The sequence below is a fragment of the Stegodyphus dumicola genome, chromosome 6 (genome assembly GCF_044657685.1).
Source record: "Stegodyphus dumicola isolate Sdum_Otavi_A_Nest chromosome 6, ASM4465768v1".
NCBI classification, from domain to species: domain Eukaryota; kingdom Metazoa; phylum Arthropoda; class Arachnida; order Araneae; family Eresidae; genus Stegodyphus; species Stegodyphus dumicola.
This window is the reverse complement of record NC_140773.1, coordinates 229490377-229514013: the sequence shown is the minus strand read 5'-3', so window position 1 is coordinate 229514013 and position 23637 is coordinate 229490377. Positions and strand designations below refer to the sequence as shown.

The following is a 23637-nucleotide window of genomic DNA, read 5'->3' as shown; positions in this document are numbered from 1 at the left end:
CCATAATAAAATAAACCAAGAGTTTCAAAAGTAAGAGAAGATAAGAGGCACTTCAACCTAATTGTCCCCTAAACACGTGACTCGGAAAGTGGGCAACGGAGATTCTGCTCTGGTCACGGAGAAGTGTCCATTTGGCATCTTTCGGTAGAAGGAGTCTTTATGTACACTGTGCTGATCGCTGGTTTTGTGGACGTGTCAACAGGTCCATAAAGTCCTTAATCTAAAGCAGAGAAATCAAAGTTCTTTTTTGATGGGCAGTACTCGTAGCTCCAGTCATTGGAGATAGATGAAATAGCATGGCAGAAAATTAGATAAATTTTACTATCGAACACCTTAGGGTGTGGCTTCGAAAAGTGTCAGTGTCACGTGAGTACAGAGGCAGAGAATGCTATTTACCTAGTAGCAGGAGAATTATCTTGAAAATTAGCTTCCAGTGTCAAAGAATGGTCACAAATGCTTTTGAATATTGCAGTCTTGAAATCTAAGTCTGGGTAGCTCTTGATGTTGAAAAAAAGAATTCTTTTATGGTAAATTGTACTTTCTGATGTCGTATGTTGCAACCCACCAGTAGGATCTTGTAATTGGAAACTTGAGAGAAATTGGTATTGTCGTTTGTACTTGCCTTTCGAAAGATGTTGCCTTTTATGTTTTCCAGATGACTTTTAATATATTCAACAACAACAAAAAACTTTGAAGTTTGTTTATTTCGGAACGATGGAAGAAACTGACGGGAGGTTGTCTGTTACATTTGTTCCAACTGGCAGCTGGGTTTAGATGATTAGGACTAATTCATAAAAATTTTACTGATCAATTTTTTGTATTTGACAAATACCATTGAACCATGACAAATACCTTCCACTTTAATCTGGTAATAGTACACCCAAATTTGATAATTTATTATTGGCAACAGCGGAAGAAGTACATTAATTTAGTTAAAAACCAACTTCAGTCGATTTTATTTTTAGCCCAAAAGAGCAATTTGTCCAGAAGGGCTATTAATTTCGTTTTGGCATTTTGCGTCGATTCACTACAAGCGTTCTTTCACTTTTCAAATTGGTGCCACCAAAAATTACCTCCCTGTATTATATTTAAAGAAATTAAATAATGAAAAATCTGCATAAATGTATGTATGTTTCTCGCATTTGATTAAACAACGGTACCTAGAGCCATCCAATTTTGAATAACGTACGCCTCCACCCGAATATGGGCATCCGGAAGCCCGAAGTGGAAATTTGGAATTTCTTTTATTATCTATTTCATATTTTATAAAACTTTAACGAATTTTTGATCCAGCGCGAGAGACTGTGTATCAGAAATTCCAAAGCTATGCTCCTTTTAAAATTATTTTGCGATATTGCCGTTGAACTGAATTTTAGGGTTTAAATGCGAAGAACACGATATTTAACAAATAAAGGTAACACACAAAATGTTAAAAAATCGCTCCTTTAGACGTAATTTAAAATCTGAAACATTCAAATGTTTGTTCTTATTATTTTCATAATATCGTTTGTAGAGTTAGTTCTTTTTACAGCTAAGCGTACTTTATTATCTTCTTTGAATAAATTTTTCTGTTTGTCTCTTACGTTGTATTGATGGTTACATCTTCAAGTTTTGGCATTTTATATCTACTTCTAAACAAATAAAATCGGTACGTATATTCCACAACCACTCGCTGTCCATTACAACATTAGACCTAAAACTGTATTATAACACAACTCGTGTGCTGGCACTTGTGACATCTTCAAAATGTTGTATATTTTTGCCCAACTTTGAGACTCTACTTTGACTTAACAACAATTTAGGTTTTCAAAATTGCTTTTGCATGTTTTGCTATGGTCTTCTTTGACTATTAAACAATTCATAAACGAAAACTTTATCTTTTAGGATTATTAAGATATAAACTCTCTACTAAGATTGATTTTGGCGAAGTACTCAATGGCTATCTGCTTAAAGGAAGGGATGCTATCCTGGAGGATTTTTTCAGGGAAACTAGCTCGTATACACATCACGCATGGCGAAAACCACGAAAACGCCCATGCGGTCGGCTCGTTCGCGGGGTTCAAACCTCGAACCGAACTACCAGTGTTCATTGACTTTACTGCTAGGCCACTGGTGGGCCTGCGCTTTACTACGACATATTTTGCGTCTTAAATGTTCTTTTGCACTAAGACCGTCGTTGAGAGATACAATCCTACAATAAATTACTCTTACAAACCATTAATCTAAAAGAAAGTTATCTTCGGAAATTGCAGAAAAGAAAAGACAAGGTCTGAGGGATAGCGGCAATGATAGAAGTTGATGTCCTACTATTTGGAAGTTGTTTATATTTGCGACAATTGTAATCCGGTATATATAAACATTGCTAAACCATCTGTTAATGGTAAATTTAATTTACTGAACCAAATGAATTTATTCTCCAACATAACGGTTTGAAAAAACAAACAAATTGTTAATAGTATTTTATTGTGAAACATAACATAGATTAATCCTCGTTTCCGTATTTTTTAATTGCATTCAAATAACCATGATTTAGAGTCAACCATAGATACCTATCTAGTATTATCCCAGTAAATCGAAAGTTAAATTGTAAATTAAGAATTAAATAAAAAAATATTATGTCTTAAGCAATGTAGTACCAACCAGAATGTGTGAAATGCAAATGCCATGACTGGGTAATGTAATGTAATGCGCAGGTTAAAGAAATTTGACTTCTGTTTCATGGCTACGCAGGACCATCGACTGTGTCACAAGTTCCGGATTCCTCTTTTCCTCTTCTTAGTACCTGAGGAGCCTCCGCCTTCTTTCCTTATAGCTAGCGATGAGTTTGGTGTTCCCATCGTGCTTGAGGCAGTGGTCGACATAGTCGGGGCCCAAAATTTCTTCTTCCAGAGGCATTCGGAGGCCAATGATTTTATGCAAGGGCTAAATAAATTATATTAGTTGGAAAACAAATGTAATTTATTTTGAAATCATATATCATCAAAATAATTTTATGAATTTAAAAGCGGCATAAATAACAAATTTCTGAATGAACATGCAAGAAACATACATACATTCATGTAGATTCTTCATCTTTTAAATTTCTCTAAATATAATGCAGAGCGATAATATTTGGTGGCAACAATAGGAAAAGTGAAACAACCCTTTTCAAATCTTTCTTCTTATGCTTAATTCTAGCATAAGGTACCAAATGGTTACAGGTATAAGATACTTATCTGATGTTTCACAGATTTAATTATTTTGTGTTTGCTTAGTAAACTGATAGAATAAAAAATAATACACACAGCTGTTGAAATTTGTTACACTGTGTTACCATGCTGATCAGCAGCTGAAGGTGACTGTTAACTCGTATGTCGCCTGTAACTAATAGTCTTGTCGTTTGAAATTTATTATTCATTAGTTTTAATAATCTTATTCGTAATGTTAAGTATTTTTATACGATCAAAACGAAAATTTGCAACATTGCTTTAATCCATACAGGATATATCTAACGCCATATATTATGTGCTCGGTTAGGTGTCATTTGGTTTTTAATCGTAACTTATAGCATCGCTGACTGCCGTGTAAAAGGGGCCGGGTTCAAATCCCGGAGAAGGCATGCATGTTTCTAAATGTATAGTGTCCGTGCGGCATGGAGTATTCTAAATATGCGGTGAGCCTAAAGTTCTCTCGAGAGGTTGATGGTAGGGGAAGAGGGCGGGAGACTATCGGACCCGGTCCCCCCCGGGGTGCTCTCCATTAAAATTGGAGGCCGAACAGAGCTAAATTGCTCTGGCTGCTGCCAACGACTTAATTACTTAATTATTTGATTAATTGTATGGTGCTCAAGGCTGCTGCCAACGACAGGCGTAATTTTGAGCTCTTTGCCACGAGGAATTTCGTGGGTTTGTGCTGACTAATGAGCGTTAAAAGACAAATGAGCGTTAGTAACAACAACAACAGCAACCTAGTTTCTGAAAATGTGTTCTCTCAGTCCTCACAAATTAATATAATGCACTTTATCTAAAAGGAAAAAAAATCGGTGTAAATGTTATTTCAATTAAGTCTTATTTTAAAGGTACATTGTACGACATTTATTAAAAAGTCTGAAGAGTTCACTGTTTAGACTGCCCGTAATTAAAATACATTTTTTAGAATAAAATTTGCCTTCTGTTAATTCTTAGCATATGCGTATTTTAATTATCATAGAATAATTAACTAATATTTCAGAATATTATTACTTAAGCGGATACTTACATAAAGAAGAAGGGTGGACATCGTAACGCTCCAAAAAATCAGAACGCCACAGGCTAGAGCTTGAGCACTTATCAAAGTCCATCCGCCTCCCTTTAATAATCCATCGAGGCCCCTAGTGTAGTTTCTCATATCGTCTTTAACGGAAAACAGACCAATGGCCAACATGCCCCAGATACCGCCGATTCCGTGGACGGCAAAGGTGTTCGTAGGATCGTCGATTCGAAGTCGGTCTATGAGCGGAATAGAGAGGAGCACCAGCAGTGCTGCCACCATCCCGATTAGGATGGCTTCCCAAGGACGGACGATGGTGCACCCACCTGTAAGTAAAGAATTTAGACCCAAACAGAACATGTGCAGTAATTATAATTCATAAAAACATCTTGTAGCAATTTGTGGTAATAAAGCCGATGTAAAGCTAAACTTGAAATTTTAATGCAGAGCTAGATCACTGTTAAAAGCGCATTCGGAGTGTCAGTCAGTCTGTAAGGATCTTAAGTTTTACTAACGTTTATTTTATTTTAAATCTTTACTATCACTTCTTATTTTCTACTTCCGGCCAGAATTAAAAGCTTTAACTTATTTATGCAAATGTGTCTGGCGAACGCTAAGTACTTAAGTTGTGGCTTTTTGCCAAGCGAGAGAGAGAGGAAGGAGTTAGTCGAAGCAGGCCGCTTACCTTAGCAGTTTTACTCGGTTGCTGGTTGCCTTCCAGGCCAGAGGTTTAATCCTCGTGATAATTTTAAACGTATTGTAGTGTTAACAGTTCTCTGTACTACATACGGCTTCCTGTTAATATACGGCCAATCTTCCACGTAGGCCCTTGTTTATTATTCCAAATTTAAGTTAGAGTTTAGTTAAGATTTTTATATTCTTACGTTCAGACCACAAGTAGTTGGTCTCTGTATTCCGAAGTACGGAAATTACTGTAAAGAGTGAAAAATAAAGGGTTTCGTATACCCTTCCTGTGTATCTTGTCTACTTCCCACATTTATTGAACATAGCTTTAGTAAGCTCCCTGTTCCGAGTCAGGTTCCTCAATGTTCCCCAAGCAAGTAAGGAGAAACACTGAACCTGATAAGTCGACCTCGTAGTATGAATTCTACTTGTAACTAACGATACCATTATATTTCCTGAAAACCTCTTCGTTGATCTTATGAAGGTTCCAGCTAAAGGACTTTGCAAAGCGCCGAGTCCTTATGACTCAAAGTTGGTATAATAATCCCCGAAACATGCTTCCATATATCTAACTAATACAGAGCATTTGGCGGAAATACATCACTGTAGTAAGCTTCGCAAACTATGTGAAAAGTGTGAAATGCCTAAGGCAGTATGGAATGTGCCTAGGGGAACTAGTTTGTTAACTGCTGGTACTGCAATCTCAAAAATGGCACATAACCAGGCCCAAATTCAACTTAGCACCTGCATATTAGGCAGGAAATGGGTATGTCATATTTCGCCTCCAACGACAACGTAAGAAAATTCATTGTGCTACCGCCTGTCCCACACTTACAGGCGAAAGACTAATTCATCTCTTTAACCCATAGCTGAACTGATCGACTGGAGTCATCACTCTCAGAGACCACAGACCACCACGGGTGCGGTTTAATTGGCCTGAAGATTTGACTGGTTGTTAAGTACCCCCCAATACTATGCGGGCAACTCCCCACTGAAGGAATTACCCAAAATATGGAGGTATATAAAGGACTGGCCGTTGCACCGCTCTGACACCAATGGAATTACATGGAATTCGGGTCAAACGCCAGGCCGTACCCTCTGACTATACCCCCAGATTAGGAACTTACTGCCAATCCCCGCTTGGTACCAACCGTTTTGAACGATCTTCTCTCAGGGTTCTGGAACCGCCAGGCTCATGTTTTTATCCCCCGGTGCCGAAACTATTAAGGTACAGATCCTAGCCAATACAATAAACGACTGCCGAGGGAGTTGTCTAAAGGAAAGTCCGCCTAAGGAAAATGCCTAAAGGAAAGTTTAGAATGCTTTTCAATGGGATGCCTAAGGGGTGAAATGGGAGGGCGTAACTCGCTGAAGTTGCTGAAAGAGCACACGTGCACACTCACAAGATCCATTTTTACGTGGTAGTCAGTGACTCGTCAGAGATCTGTACCTCCATGGACTTACTCGTTAATCTGTGGTCTAGATTCTAACTGGCCGGTAGTTTATGTCGCAAATATCCATTTGTAACTTGCTAGTTGAGCTGAGCCTTTCTAATAGAAATATGAGGATGCTCAAAGGAAAGTTTCTTCTAAAGAGGTTCATGCATATAGCAATCATCAACTATTTTTAATGAAGTGGAAGAGGTCCAAGCCACAAAGTTATAGCATCTCAAGCCAGCTGAGGCAAACAGAACGGCAGATCTAGATTATACAGTACTTCGTGACCATCGCGAAGAATATCGGGAGGCAAACCACTTTAGATAACTCTAGAAATACCGACCTTCTAAAATCACAACAAAAAAGTTAATATGCTAAATATGTAACAAAATAAAAATGAAGGTGAGACTTCAACTTTCGAGTAAAATATGGAAAGAATTCATAAAATAGAAACGAAAAACTGTGATATTATAGACGTGCATAATATCAATAAATATTTTTATGATTAATGAATTAGTTAATTTCTAATATTTGCATCTTTGATGATTTTTTGAATACTCTCCGAATTTTTAAAAGTTATTTTGTTATTCTGTACCTGACTAAGAGAAAGTTTAAAACTATTCCCATATTAATATTTGAAAAACAATGTTCCATATAACAAATGATTCGCATGTCAAAAGTCGTTCTGAAGCAGATTACGATCGGTATGCGTGACACAAATGATTGTTAAAAATTCAACAGAAGACAATCTTTAAAGTATCTAGAGATAATTCCAATTCTATTACCATTCGTTTATGACTTTTCGAAGTATATAACAGACATAATGAAACACTTAAGCGAAATTTATTTTCAACTATTTAGAATATTTCGTGTTATTAACATTTATTGAAACAATGTTATACCATTAGACGCTAGATAAACAAGATGAAATAATAATTATTATGGGCCTATATATATAGCATGAATAAAATTGTCTTGAAAACTCGATCCTACATTGTGCATATTTTACATCTCACCTGATATTGCCACGAGTGATCCCATGACCGCATTAATGAGGATGGATACGTCGTGGATTCCTTTTTTGATTATAAAACTGCAATGAAATAGAAAGTGTTAAACATAGTTTGGATTTTAGACTTTATTAAAAAATTTTTTTATATAACTATTTTCTAAGGCACAACTTCAAATGAAAAGTAAATCAGTTTGCCGAAACTAATTTTAAAATTCACTGTGGAAGATAAATTTTGAGGTTGAGTATGAAATGTGTATGTATTTGTATAATAAGAACAATTGTTTGAATGTGTTAACATAAAATGAATTTCATAATTTAGATGTTAGGGGAAGAAATGAGCATAATCCTTGTTTGATGTTGTCCTGTTGCGAGAAATAGCAACACCATGAAGAATGAATTAGAATTTAATGAAAATTTCACATTCAAAGAGCTGTGAGGCATAGAACTATTTAAAGTTACAGCAACACAAGAAATGTAAATGCCGAAAAATCAGTGTGCAAAGTAAAGCCACCGTGCCATCATGCGCGGCAATAAGGGCTGTTATTCTGCAAACATCTGATCAAAAGTTTTCGAAAACATACTCAAAGAACACCATTCCATATTGCTTCTATCCAAGGCCAAAGATTATCAATATTGGCTGCGAGATGAATGCTGCAAACGAATTTCTGGCCGATTAAATCCCAAATACATACGGTTGGTGTTATATGTGGTGACTGGCTAGGCCAAAGAAGGAATGGTATTTGACATGTCAAAAAGGAGCCTTCAATGTTTTCAGCAACATGTAGACATATATTCTCCTGTAGAAATGTACTTATAGGAATGCCGCTGAGCCGGTATAGCGGTTATTACCGCCGTGCCGATGACTGCCGTACCAATGAACCCGGATTCGAATCCCGGAGAAGACTCGAATGTCTGTAAGACAAGTTGGTACTCACAGTGTCCGGCTAGCCAAAGATTCTTTCCTCAGAGTGATGGTAAGGGATCATCCGAGGGCCCACCGGGATGTTCTTCCTCAAAATGGGATATTCCTCTGTATGGCTATAGGCAAATTTCCCTCTAATTTCTTTATGTACTCGTACCTCTAGGAAAGCGTTTAATAAAGGGTACGATCGAGAGCTCTATAACCTTCCCGATGAAGCATTTTCTGGTGACAGTATCTATGTTTCTCAGCAGATGAAATCGGCCATCATATCTAGTAGTCTCAAGACCATCGCGAGCAGACATATCACGAGCAAGTATCACTGTAACTTGCTCGAGCTTTATCACGAGCAAGCATCACGAGCAAGTATCACTGTAAGTCTGCGATGCCCGTGACCCTCTGTCTACGTAAGGAAACATATATATGGCGCGTCAAATAGCTCCTGCAGTGATGATTGTTGCGCAAGACGGGATACATTATGGCCAGAAAAATATTTGGCGACACCAATAATTTTTTCAGAACACGATTTCCTACTGATTTCTTCATAAATAGGGCCTTGGTACTAGTGATCTTGGTACTTGGCTATTATAAGTTACACAGCTATGCATTTGTTTACCACATTTGCTAGCATTAACTAAACCTGGTAGAATAATGTTTCATATTTGAAGGAATTAGTGTATGCCAAGAATTCTGAAAAACAAGAAAAGCTTAATTTATGGTCTGTTTGCATTTGATTATATTTCCAATTTAGCCTTCTATTCAACTTGTTTAGCTCTCTTGATATCACAGAAAAGGCATTAATGGTGTTGCAATTTTCAGAGACAAGTGTGACTAATTTACCTGCTTTTACTCCAAAAAGCTTTCTTCATAAAAGAACTGTAAAAACATAAAAGGACATCATCTGTAGTACTTCATAAAGTACCACAGATGATGTGGAAGAATGTGAAATAGTAACACGAAATAAAATCATTCCTCATCTAAAGTCAGGCAAACAGCAACCTTATCTTTTACGTGTATTTTGCATAAAATTGTACTGATTTCCAAGGCAATCAGACATAGGTCTTTTTTTCAGGAGCAAAAACGTTTCCCATATCAAGCGAGCTCATTTGCATGCTTAACGTAAGTTTTTTGGCTATTTTAGAAGTTTAAAGCCTGTCTATTGCTTTAATCTGTATATATTTGTTGTATTTACTGTTCCGGTTCATTAATACATATAAGTATTCCATTGATTTTATAGAGATTTTGAGAAAACTAGAGCTCAGTAAAGTAGAACTTTTTGCTGCTGCCTTTTGTATTATATGTATATTTAAGAGTTTCTTAGGTCGCAGCGTTGCGTGCAATATGACTAAAAATAAAAATTTTCAGTGGAGAAGATATAAAACGGTTTTTCTGAAAAAAAAAGAGGATAATGTTGAAAATAATGCTTTAAAACCAAAAGAGAATATTTTCGTTATTTTGAATGAAATGGCATATTTAAAGTGATAAAAGAAAAGAAAATTCCAAAAATAAATTCTGTGTGAAGGCCTTGAGTATAGTTTTGGCACCAATTACAGAATGGGCTACAAAAGTGAATCTGCACAGAGTGGAGAGATAGTTGGTTAGTTATGATGACTCTAGACAGGGATTTGAAGGAACTTTAAGGATAGAGTCTCCGATAGGTCTGTTGAGAGACAAGAGAAGGTTGGATTGAGAAGAGATAATGAAGAGAAAATAGAACATGTGAAGGGCAATGTTGATAGGAGAAATAAAGGAAATGAAATTACTCTTAGACCGGTAGATGATGGAGTAGATGTTTATGAGAAAGTCAAGAGTAAAATTGATCCCTTAAAAATTCGGATAAAAATAGAGAGATCATACGTACGACTCTATGGGGACTTCGTTTTACGACTTTCTAGTGGAAATGAATGTAGAAAACTAGAAAAAGAGGGACTTAAAAATGAAAATTTAAGGGAATTTGTAAACCCTAGAGGGAACAATTTCATTAAATCCAAAATTATTGTTTATTACGTATCAGATTCTGTTCCAGATGAACTTATAGAGCAGAAAATTAAAGTAGATTGTTCATGCGAGGGAAATTGCGTTAGAAAGTTATTTAATATCAATACTGTTGAAAAGGAAGTATCGCACAGAATTTTTCAGATATCTGGTATTTGCCAAGAGGATTATATTAATATCAGAGAATTACGTTGGGATGAAAATCGTACTCAGCAAAATTATACTTGTGACCCAAAAGATGTTTGAATTTTCTTGGCTTTGGCCATGTCAAGAAATTTTGTAAAAATAATATCGTGAGCGGGATTTGTTCGCAAAAACATGATCGCTCTGCTTGCAGACCTAATGTTAAGAAATGTATTAATTGTAGTCTCTCAAATTAGCGATTTGGTACGAAATTTGATGACGAACATGATGCATTCTCAAGAAATTGTCCGGTACTAATTGAGGAAATGCGATATATTAGAGATCATTTGGATATTAATTAAGGAGATGCGTTATATTAGATATCACTTGGATATTGAATACGCCGCCGCTGGGACTAATTTGTTTACTTGCCTAAATAGCTGTCTGCGCTGTTTTGGATTATCGACTGAAACCTGTTCTCTTTCCCTCCGGTCAGGTAAGTCATTTGGACTTTGGGACATCTGATCAGATAAGTACTTTCTAGATAACTTTGATATTTTAAATTTTTGTATTTTATATTGATATACAGATTTTAACTAAATTGCTGTTTTTAAATTTAAGTGTATATAGGATTTTATGTGAATGGAGATTTGGAGTTTTAGCTGTACGTACTTAGTTTTTATTATGAAGATTTTAAGTCTAAATACTAATCATTGTTCTGCTGCGGCCGCCCAATTCTCTGCATTGAATGTGGTTCTTTGTAGCGCTGCAGGAGCCCTATTGTATAAATTATAAGACTGCGTATTGTAAAAGTTCATGGACATGAAAAAAAGGGAAGACCTGCTTTGATTGTAATTGGTGAAGCATTGGATTATTCTGTTGAGTCGGTCTCCGATTGTATTGTATATGTTGGTGTTGAAAAGCAAAGCGAACGGTTAGGCATTATTAGTGTCTACTTTTCTCCCGCAGAGGATTTGAATGAACATTTAATTAATTTACAAGTGGTCTTAAACTTTTATAAAAATAATTTTATCATTGTTGGTGATTTTAACTCCGTAAAAATTTTATATGGGGAGCGAGAATGATGGATGAACGGGGAGTTTTAACTAATGATTTTATACTGCAACATGATTTGAAACTTTTAAATAAAAATAATTCTGAACCAACTTTTAGTTCCTCTGTCGGAGTGGGTTGGACGAACTTAGTCTCATCGGAACTAGGAGCAAGAGATTTGGATATGAAGATCCTTAATATTGAGAGCATAAGAGACCAAAAGTTTTAATAGATCTTTTTTTAATAGATTTTGTTTGTGATAATAAAATTATTTATAGTTTTAGTAGGAGAAAGTGGAAAGTAAAGAAATTTATTAATAAACTGCGGAGTAACTTTCGGTTATTTGAAGATCGTATTGTGGAATGTCATTCCTCCAGGGTTTTTCATGGATTGATTATCGAATTAGAAGAAATGATTGTGGGAAAGATGAATGAATACCTAAAAGTTAAGAATTTGGTTAAAAACAAGGATAAGACTGAATGGTGGACTAATGATGTGGATAAAATGAGAAGAAAAGTGCTCCCTTGTAGAAAGATTTCTCAAGTGGTTGGAATTGATGATGAGACAAATCAAAGGAAAAATATATATAAGCAGAATATTTCTTTGTATCAAAAATGTATTAGGAAAACAAAGAGAGATATTTAAGAATAATTTGTTTGTTAAGAATAAAGAATACTATGAACTGTTTTATAGAATTTCTAGGAATAGATTGAGAAATAACATTTTTCTGAAACAAAACATGCATGAGGGGGAGCCGTCTCGACGGAAGATCTGTATGACAGAATTATTGAACAGACACTTGGTTTGAATGATGATGATGTTGAACATAATATTGAAGAAATTGTGATGGACAAGGATAATTATAGAGAAGAACAGTTCACATGGGAAGAGATTTTGAATGTCGTAAACAGTTTCAGATCGAATTCTGCCCCCGGACTAGATGGCATTAGGGCTTGGCTGTTGAAGGAATTATTTGGAGAATTTATTTCCTTTTATGTTATCCTGTATAATAAATGCCTATCACTATGCGTATTCCCAGATTCTTGGAAAATCGGAAGACTTATTTTGTTGCAGAAATCTAATGGAGGTGACCGACCGATCTGCTTATTGCAAACGCACGGAAAAGTGTTGGACAAATTAATTACTAATAGAGTTTTTTATAGGCTGAACGAAATACGTTTCATTAGTGAAAATCAGTTTGGTTTTAGACAAGGAAGATCAGCAGATTTGGCACTTTAGACTACGATACAATATATTAGAGATATAAGGCAAACAAGCCATGTTGCCCTGATTGCCTTCGACATTCGGGGGCATTCGATTCGATTCTTTGGTCTTCTCTATTGACTATTTTGAAATCGATTGATATTTCTAAACAGCTATTTGATACTGTGAAGAACTACTTGCAGAATAGAATCAGGTCTTTTTCCATTTTGCCGGCGCAAGCGATAAACTCAACAAAAATGGTACAACCGATGCCAAACGGAATATTCTCGCTGGTAACCTTTTACGCTACATTTTCAAAACAAGTCGGAGCCATTTCTTATCAGATTGATTGTTTCTTTCAATACTGGCATAAAATTACATAGAAGTTTTACCAGATATTTCAATTTTATGCCCTAAAGACCAGTCTCGGTAATTAAGTCAATTAGGATGCAATCACACCGCTCACCCGATGGCGAAAACATAGAAAAGGCAAAGTCAAGGGTTAAATACATCCATTCTAATGAGAATGCATTAGCGAAGTAAATCACTACGGTTTTACATAATTTCTGAGTAAGCTATTTGTACGAATTGAAATAATTCTTGTACTTGCATTCCAAATTCAGATTTAACTTGAAATTAATGTAGATAATTACTGAGAGAATTAGATTTTTGTAGCGTAGTCTAAGTGAGATGAGATCACTTGGGGTCGCGTGATAGGAAACGGCGAATCAGGATGTTGTACCATGAAAGCATAGTAAATTCTCAGGGCTCTTGTTGCGCACCCCTGTTCTGGAGCCTCATTGTAAATAAGATTTTAAATAATATGGAGAACTAAAATTCGTGTGCTACGCAGATGATATTTCGTTATCTTTTAATTATTCTTTTGTTCGTTTTTGTACTTGTCTGGGCAGCTTGCAACTATCATATTTTATTTTATTTATTTATTTATTTATTTATTTTTTTTTTTTGCATTTTTATTGGTTAAAGTTCCTGAGCTTTTGTTGGCTTTGTTGGTTAGAAGGTCTGGTCTTTTTTAAGCCACATGGCCAGCTTTACTGGCTAGGAGAGCTGGGGCTTACCGCGTAATTTTAAACACAACATAAACGGCCATTACTTATGTTTCAACCCAATATTTTGTGATTTTGCCGTTGAATCGAATTTTATGTGACGTAAGCGCCAAGAGCAGGATATTTAATAAATGAGTTAATCACATAAAACATTAATAATAAAAAGATAAAGAAAAGTTATTTAAAGCTATCTTAGTACGAAAGCGAAACGCTGATATGATAAACTGAAAAAAGACTGAAAAACAAACAAATAAAAAAAGAGCAGAAAAATGTATAGCAACACTTAACGCTTCATCCGAAATTCTTAACACATGCTGCTTTTAAAATTTTAAAATTTTTTTTGTTGAATTGTATATGGCATTAATGCGAAGAAAAGAGTGCTTAATAATAAAACTAAAATGACAAAAAAATGATTTAGCAGGCGTGAGCATAACTGCTGACTGGTAGACTGCGAACTGAGCGAGAGCATAAAGAACCTTAACAAAATCGCTTTGGCGACCATTAAAATCTGAAACCTTTCAGATTTTTTTATTTATCATTATTTTTATTCATTCAATTATTTACTTTATGGATTGGTAATAAAATTAAATAGATAGTTTAATAATGGGCACGGGAAATTCAAAATACTTTTAACTGCTCGTATGACCATATCTGAGTTGAAAATCATTCCCACATTTTTTTCTGCCACAGCATTTCTTACAAATATATTTTTCAATAACGTACTTTGGAAATATCTTTTATGACATACGCACATTTACAAGAGGCAAAATAGATAGGTTTGTGAAACAGAGATTAGAAAAATACCTGTATATCATTCCCACCAAACCACCTCCAGATGAAGCCAGTACTGTTGTGACAGATGCTCTGGAAAAAAGTCAGAATACATATTAATTCATTAAGCTTCAGATATATACAAGATCGTAGCTTATAATATAAATTTTTCTGAAACACGTCATTTCAAGATTAAGCTGTGTTTTATGATTTTTATATTATGTTAATGATGAACTGCAGACGTAAAAATAAAATCTTTTATTAAATTAGAATTTGAATTTTAGATTTATTTAATTACGGCAAAACTAAAGCTATCTGCTAGGAGAAGGGTTGCCTTCGTGGAGTGCTTTTCTAAGAGAAACTGGCTTGTAGTCATATAACATACGGAGAAAACTATGAAATCTTTCACCCTAGTCAAAACTTTCGCCCGAATTTGAGCTCGGGTCTATATTCCAGTGCTCAGCAGTTTCATTCATCGAACAACTGGTGGCCTTCGAATTATAATTAGGCAGGATTTTAAGAAAGCCACTAATAATAAAGCGACGTTTTGTTTACCTGTTCACTAGTAAAGCAACTTAGCCATTATTAATATCATAATTTTTACTTTTTTCACGCCTGTTTTTATCATGCTAACATGTAGATTGGCATTTCATTGTACGTTCCATGTAATACTGTAGAAAATTCGTTTGCAGTTACTGAATAAAAGGTGCTTAAGTATTGTCCCAACTGGAGCTCTACCAAATTTCGTTAGCTAGTTAATCAATTTCATACAAGATGGCGCCACTTCGTTTTCAGAGTGTGATTATAAAGGTAATGTTTATAGTTAACTTTCACTTACAGTTTTTCCGTTGAATTTGCGAAGAGTTTTAAAATGTTGTCTTCGAATCTTTGTTATCAATTTACTCTCAAACAGAGTTTTTTTTAACGTTTACGTTACAAAGATCTCTCTTTTTTTAAATACTCTGCTTACAACAAATTGTTTGTAAATACGTTTTGAAACAACTAAATCTAGTAGTACAAAATCGGGTCTATTTTGTTTTATTTCCTATCTGTTTTCTTTAATATATGCGCAAAATCCTTGATGTAATCTATATCCATTACATTTAGGGGATCACTCTAAGTCATATTAATATCGAGTAATTCACTGAAATATTTAAACCAGCTAATCTGCTTTAAAAAAAAAAAAAAAAAAAAAAAAAAAAAAAAAAAAAAAAAACACTCTTTTATTCGCACACTGAAAGTTTTCTTATGCGCAGCATAAAACACAGCAAAATAAATAAATATTTTGCAAAACGTAAAAATTTGTTGATATTAAATAATAATAAATCTGATCATGCAAATTTGAATAAATTGGCGGGAAAAAAATTGTACAAAAACAATAATTTTAGTGGCGCCACCTATCCATCCCTATAGTAACTATAGAGTTAAGTAGAGTAAATTAATTACAGAGTTAAGTAAAGTTTAATTACAGAAACCTTATACGATCCGTAAAGAAACTAGCAACTACAGCGGTGACAGTAGCGTTTACAAGAAATAGAATCAAAAAGTTTGCAAATAAAGGTGTTAGAAATCTATATACTTCTGAGAATTTTGTTATAATTAAGGTTTGTTGCAGAATCAAGGTAAAATACCACCTGTAAATGAACTCAGGCTTTAAGCTCCCATGTTCAAAAGAGTTTCCATAATATATATAATAATTTCAGCACTGACAGTAGCGTGCACAAGAAAGATTGGGTCAGTCCATAAATTCGTGCGCACTTTTTGGTAAATTTTTAAATAATATATATATATATATATATATATATATAAACACAATTTAACATTTTTATCAATTATATATTTTCCTCCATTATCTACAATGTCTCGTCATCTCACAGCCAGCTTTTTTATGCCATTGTTGTAGAAACACTCTGGTTTTGATGCAGAAAAGCCTTGAAAGTTCATTGTGTACATCCTGTTTGGAATTTAATTTTTTTCCCAGTAAAAAAAAAAAAAAAAAAATTGTAAGGCACTAAACAAGGTAAAATCACTTGGGGCAATATCTGAGGGAGTAAGCAGGATGTGGCAAAAGCTCCCAATTAAATTCATTCATTTTTTGCAGAGTTGTTCGAGCCGTATGCGGTCAAGCGTTATCATGATGAAACAACACCTTCTTGATATTCACCCATCGTGGGCGTTTTTGGATCCATTCTGAGTTTAGACGACAAAGTTGTTCACTATAAACATCTGAATGAATCGTTTGATTTGGTTATAACAGTTCAAAACGTCCTGAACGGGGTTCATCATCCATGCTGCTTTTTCCAACTTTAAATTTTTTAAAACCATTTCTGGGCAGTCTTTACACTAATAGTGTGTTCACCATATACATTATTAATTTTTATCGCTGCAAACCTGACAGATTCACCACACGAAAATAAAAAAAAATCTAGCACAGCACGTTTGTACTGATTATCTATATTCATCTTCTATGGGTACTAAAATGAGTTCGATATTTATGAAAATTGGTGATGAACTGAATAATATGTTAGTTATATGATGACAAGTTTCAACAGGTTCAAAATTGTATTGTTTTAGTAAATGCGTCACAGTGAATTCCACGCGTGTTCTTAATGCGCACGAACGTATGGACTGACCCGATAGAATGAAAAAGTTTAGAAATGAAGGTGTTGGAGGTATATAAACACAGGAAAATTTTTTTTTATAATTAAGGGTTGTTGCAAAATGTCGTTAAGGAATCAAGATAAAATTGATTTTGGAATCAAAGCTCTATTAGCCCCGTTATTATAATAGGAAGATTTTATTCATCGCAATTAGCAGCAATGTCTATTTACGCTGCACATGATTTTATTAGAATTTACAATAGCATCACCTCTTCTAAGAACAAAAAGCTGCTTTCGAGAGTTAATGATTTATAATGAAAATAACTGATTTTTTTTTCTTTTACCTCGATGAATACTTCCACTTGTCGTCCACTATGCCAGTTGTACTTCCGGCGCTGAATCCTAACCAGCCCCACCTAGAAATAGGAAAGCATCATTTTAGTTTATTTTGCCATAAAATGCACTGATTGCGTCTTGCTTTGTTACTAAGTTCGTAATTCAAATCGGTTTTGTTTCTTCAAACATACTCTGCTCCTCATTTTTTTTCTATGACGTAAGTTTAATAGAAAATATTCTCATATTTCCTTCTTAAAATTTTCTGCTGCTTTCCCTGCTTAGAAAGTTAATTGCTCCTGTAACCTGCTACTTAACATTTTTTTCTTTTTAAGTTTCCTACCTGAAGACTTAAGATTAGTTCTTCTTAACTTAAACTTCTTTTCTTCCACCCTTTCATTAGAGCTATTTGGCAACGGAGAATATTGATTTTCATAAAACAGACGACTAATTTAATGTCCAGCTATGGAGAAAATTTGTAATAGATAGTAAGTCAAACTGACTGCTGCAAATAATGATGGAAATTTTATAATAATTGCTTAGTTTTAAGTCATGCTCCAAAATGCATCGTAATATAATAAAAATTAAAATTTTTCTGTTTTTGCTCGCAACTAAATAGGACGGAATGTAACAAAAAGCACTGTTATGTTTCTTAATAAATGTTTAAGTTAGATGTAAAACGTAATAGAAACAGAGAAAAGAAAGATAATAGCAAAGAAACCGGAGCTAGTGATTGATTATAGTAATAAAAAAAGGGTGGAGTGGATATGAGCGTTGGAATTATCATAGCGTACTCCACAGCAAGAAAGCGACTCAAAAAGTACTACAAAAAGATATTTCTCCATTTCTTAGGCATTATGTGTCTGAACATATTATATCAAAAAAAAAAAAATAAATAAAGGAACATTGTCGCGTATCAACGTTTTGCTCAAATTTATTGAAGACACTTTTGCGACGTATCCAATTAAAAGAAATCAATCGACACAAACTCGGCCATTTAGACCTAATATAAGACAGTTAGGCGGGAATCATGTTCCGGATTATACATCGGAAATAAGCAACAACGCTACGCGAAGGTGTTCGCATTGCTACAAACGTAAGATCAGGAAGGAATCGCGTTACTGATGTTCGATTTTGCAAAGTGCCATTGTGTATAGTACCCTGTTTCGCTGAATATCAGTCCACAGCAGGAATTTAAATTCTTACTTTTATATGTATAATATTTAATTCAATCTATTGCGTTTTTAGTTGAATATGTATGTAGTATATGTTTATGTTAACCAAATAAATAAATATTAGACATAAAATGTTCCATTTTATAAAACAAATCCAACTCATCAAAACCAAACCATCTTTTTCATCCAATATCTTACCAGCGCAACTTACTCTGTGATGGACGAATAGAATCGTCATGGCTCGTTTTTGGCGACACAAAAGGGTGCGTACTCTTAAACGAGAGCGCCATAGTTAACGGGTTAATAAATTCAACTTCTGAAGGCAAAATTTGCTTGATAACGATTCATAATGATCAGTGTCAAGCACACAGTCTTTTTAAAGTGAATTTGCTAAGTAAATGCAAACGTAACTAAAAGGCCTCATGAAAGCTGCTGGATGCCACTTCAGAGAATGCACTGTGTGGTACTTTTAAGAAAATATTTGATTGGTTTATTTGAATATGGAAAAGCCCTCCAGGATTATCTACCTGAGGAGAGGGATACCTTCGTGGAGGACTTAGGAAAACTGGCTCCTATACACGTCAGAAATCTGAAAAACTTCGAAAATGGAACATTTTATGTCTAATATTTATTTATTTGGTTAACATAAACATATACTACATACATATTCAAATAAAAACGCAATAGATTAAATTAAATATTATACATATAAAAGTAAGAATTTAAATTCCTGCTGTGGACTGATATTCAGCAAAACAGGGTACTATACACAATGGCACTTTGCAAAATCGAACATCAGTAACGCGATTCCTTCCTGATCTTACGTTTGTAGCAATGCGAACACCTTCGCGTAGGGTTGTTGTTTATTTCTGATATATAATCCGGAACATGATTCCCGCCTAATTGGCTTATATTAGGTCTAAATGGCCGAGTTTGTGTCGATTGATTTCTTTTAATTGGATACGTCGCAAAAGTGTCTTCAATAAATTTGAGCAAAACGTTGATACGCGACAATGTTCCTTTATTTATTTTTTTGCCCATGTAGCCCATGTAGCCAGTCCGTTTGCTGAGATTCGAAACCCGGACGGAGCTACCAGTGCTCAGTAACTTTATGGATCGGCCGCTGGTGAAAAAATGAAAAATTACTTTAAGAAATACCACGACATGCAAAGGTAGTTTCTTGAGCAAAACTAAAACCTTCGATTTCCTGTAAAAAGTAGATAAGGATATTGGCAACCAATCTGTTATTTGGACTACTAATATACATTCTGTTTAATGCAAATTTTAAGTTATATAAAATTATCAGAATTGAAGAAAAACACGTCAATGTAAAATTTTAAATGAGCCAAGACAGAGATCTAATTTTGGCATAGATTTTGTATGAAACTCTATCGATTTCGTAGGCGATCAGACATAGCTCCCTCTTTGTCAAGTGCAAAAGAGTAGAATCCTTTTAGTGTTAAAGAAAAGCAACATGCATCTAATGACCTTCGAAATCAATAGAGCTTTATTCAAAAACTGCAGCAAAATAAAATGAAATGTGTCATATAACTGAAAGGTTACTGTTTTATTTAAGTATTTTAAGTATTTCTCCCGATTTCCTAGCGTGCCTTCGTGGTGTAGTGGTTCTGCACGCTGGGCCGGTATTCCAGAGGTCCGTGGTTTGATTTCTGGCGAAGGCGGTTGCTAATTTTTCCTCTCTCCGGCTTCCAAAAAATCTGAATGTCTCTACAGTTTTAGCTGTTACTGAAATAAGGTTAATGTTTTACCTATTTATAAAAAATTATTTTGAAACTTTAAATTCAAGAAGCGTATCACAAAGATATGCATTTAGAATGAAAAAGAAGCTGTTGGAAAATTTTCTAATGTTTCTTGCCATTCACCAAGAAAAGAATTTTTCAAATTTGTTCTTTTAGCTTTAACATAAAGTTTGAATTTTTTTTCCAGTGATTCTTTGATTTGAAATTAGCATATTTATATAGGCATTCCAGTATTTGGTTTTTGAAAATCTAACTTCTTTTATTTAAAAAATTCCCCTTTTAGAATTTTTGCCTTCTTTTTCAGATCATAATTTTTTTTTCTTTCTAGGTAACCATTGTTACCTTGATGAGTTAACCCTGAAAATAAAAGTATTCTACTGTAGAAAATTAAAATCAAATTAGCTAGGAAAGTATGAAGTCAATTTTAGACTCTGTTATGAAACGTAGAATAAACGGAGAAGAAATATCGTGATCCATATTTAAATGAAAGGAGAGTCCTTTTTTATTTCCAATGGCAAGTGCACAGGACAACAGATATATTTAAAACAAAGGTAAATGAACATAGAAAAAAAAATGAATGTAAAGATGGAAAGACATCGGTTAATCCGTCAACTTAAGTCTGGAAATCTACAATCGCTCCCGTAAAGACACAGGGGGTACGGCAGAAGAGGCAGCAAGCCAGAAGTCACACAAGAGACAAGCAGGATCCGGAACTAATTCTATGAAGGAAGGAGGGATAAAGCGGACTTTAAGGTTCGCTTTATCCTCTCTGGAGTCCTTGCTTAAGATTGGGATTACTGTTCACTTCGAAAATGCCGATACACTAAAATGTCCCTGGTTAATTTACACACGCACGTACGCGCACAGAAATACTGAAATCATTTGAAATGTTAATAAATGTTGGCGAAACAAAATTTCTGTAAACTAAGGATGCATATAACTGTGTACTTTATATCACACTTCTATGAGAAAATTTTAAGTCCTCGCAATAATAATGTGAGATATGAGAAGATGAAATATGCCAACAAATAAGGAAAGGGTTTCAGCATGTGAAATTACATTCTTAAGTTCTCGCATAGTTGGGTAGCTTACCACAGCATGAAGAGACCCAGCAAGGCGTTGGTGGGATTGCCTAGGGGAAGCAGTTGGAGGCCTCTGTCGTAACGACCCGTTCGCGGTCCCAGGATGGTCGCCGCTACGATTCCGCAGCAGCCACCAACAAGATGGACGGTTCCCGATCCTCCCACATCTACGGCTCCCAGAGAGGCGAGAAACCCGTTATCTCTCCACATCCATCCTGAAGGCAGGCTGTATACGAAGATGATCAGGGCCGTCACTACGCAGTAACTTGTGAATTTGCACCGCTCTGCCATGGCGCCCGAGATCAGTGTGGTAGCCGTCGTTGCATATGCCAACTGCAAAAAGAAAATAGCTCAGTGATCCATTAACATATTTATTAACACTACACAATGTCACTTGTATAACCGATATTACGACGTTTCATTTTAAGAAATTATTTTCCTCTCTTTGATTGATATAGTACAAGTAGCATACAGCTAATTTTTGAGCAATATAAAGTTTAAGAAGCCAGTTAACATTTCTCACGAATATCGACAGATTAAGTTTTGACAAAATATCATTATGGATAGCACAGTGATTAGCGAAGAAAGGCTGTTCGCCTGAAAGCACTGGTGTGGGTTTGACATCCTTATTTGTTTGTACTCTCTGGCAGGTGTAATATCAGTCCACCCCCTATGATGCACCATGGCAAAGGTTTTGGCTGTGAGGCTTACTTTATTTTTCTAAAAGTTATTTTAATTTTGGAACAAGCCTTTTCTATACATCCTAAATTTCCATCTACGTTTCCCAATGAGTTTTTCGAGTTACGTTTTATGCAAATGAGGTATAAATGCCTATTTAAGTTGAATTCCCGGTCACTTGGAAAAGCGTGTTCTGCCTTTCGGCTACGTTGTTGCTGTTTGACTAAGCAAGCTTACTATTCTACGGCCGTACTTCTACGTGCCAGCCAGTATACGCTGGTGATGTTTAAAGTTCAAGTAAAACTCCTGAGAGGGTCCACATGTTAATCTACTTTGAGTTAGAATAAAGGATAATTTAATCTTTCTTTGGACTTGTTACTTACAAGAACTCAGCAAATAGTCACTTTAGTATTCTAGCTTTCAGAAAACTTTAGTTTATCAAGAATATTTCACGTTGATGACTAAATAGAAAGCCTAATTGATCTATTTGTCGATGACATGGACGGCAAGAGATCCTTCAAATGTAATAGCTGAGAATTTAGGTAATTTTGTTCGTTTATTATGTTTCGACGTATTTCCGGCAGATAAACGTTAGAATTTCCAGTACGTTAACTAAATCTTGAAATATCTTTTTTATATCCACAGGGCTTCAGTGGCAAATTTTGCATTCAAATTCATAGTGTTTAGGAAAATATCACAAAAAAGAGCGATATTTAAGGAAGGAGGCATCATGGACATTTGGATGTTTTAAAGGAATTTACTAGAAAATCCAGTAATTATCGTTCCCTTTGTCAATTTAATACTTTAAAGGTAGCTGGCAGAAATCTCAAGTATATTCAGTTCTGTGTTCAATAGAGAGTTCTCCATATGAGTTCAGAGAATCCGCATTAAACTTCTTATTGTTTTTGATAACAAATGTTATCAAAAACAGGATCATCTTGAATATTCGATATCATGAAAGCAGATCTTTCTAAGAAGACACTCTTGAACGCCCAATACTTAAACTGTTATAGGTTGTTTTGTTAGTATTTGATTATTCGTGTCTCTTTATTATATTCGTGTCTCTTTATTATATTCGTGTCTCTTTATTATATTCGTGTCTCTTTTACAGAATGGGGGAATCATGAACCTTAAGTGAAACAATATAGTCCTCAGATTTAAAACGTGCTATTTTATTTAATTAAACATGTGAAAATAGATAATAGGACTAAATGAATTAACACATTTAATTTCTCGCGAAGGTAACATGAAAAGTAAAATACTGCCTGTATCCGTATCTAAAAGCTGACTGAAATTTATCTAGCACTACTTTGCGTGTGTTATTCAGTAATTAATGAATCTTCCCTGGAGGCAAACTTCAACAGGTTGAGAATCATTCAATGATAAAACGCCAGCCTGAAGGGATTATTCGAAGCAAAGAAAAGCTTTATTTTTCCTTACATGCCATCGAAATTGTTAATGAAATAATTTTTCTCGAAATGACAGAGAGTTGTAGCAGTTACTCTATGTAGCCTGTTAT

At 34.9% G+C, this 23637-nt stretch overlaps 1 protein-coding gene across 1 annotated transcript; it reads right to left on the bottom strand.

Moving 5' to 3' along the window:
• Positions 1 to 2531: 2531 nt before the first annotated feature.
• Positions 2532 to 21767, bottom strand: LOC118182457 (putative ammonium transporter 3). Its single transcript, XM_035351804.2, has 6 exons — positions 21451 to 21767; positions 17435 to 17506; positions 14524 to 14583; positions 7364 to 7440; positions 4237 to 4553; positions 2532 to 2922 (listed from the first exon to the last, which is right to left on the bottom strand). Exons 1-6 carry the CDS (start codon positions 21729 to 21731, stop codon positions 2776 to 2778), a joined length of 954 nt encoding a protein of 317 aa, XP_035207695.2. The 5' UTR covers positions 21732 to 21767; the 3' UTR covers positions 2532 to 2775.
• Positions 21768 to 23637: the final 1870 nt, after the last annotated feature.

Bases quoted from the DNA above. Each gene is read 5' to 3' on its own strand.
- LOC118182457 (XM_035351804.2), bottom strand. From the start codon at position 21,731: ATGGCAGAGCGGTGCAAATTCACAAGTTACTGCGTAGTGACGGCCCTG. The intron at 17,507-21,450 runs GTAAGCTACCCA...TCCTATTTCTAG, and splicing joins CTGGGTCTCTTCATGCTGTG to GTGGGGCTGGTTAGGATTCA. The intron at 2,923-4,236 runs GTAAGTATCCGC...TAATTTATTTAG, and splicing joins TGTCCACCCTTCTTCTTTAT to CCCTTGCATAAAATCATTGG.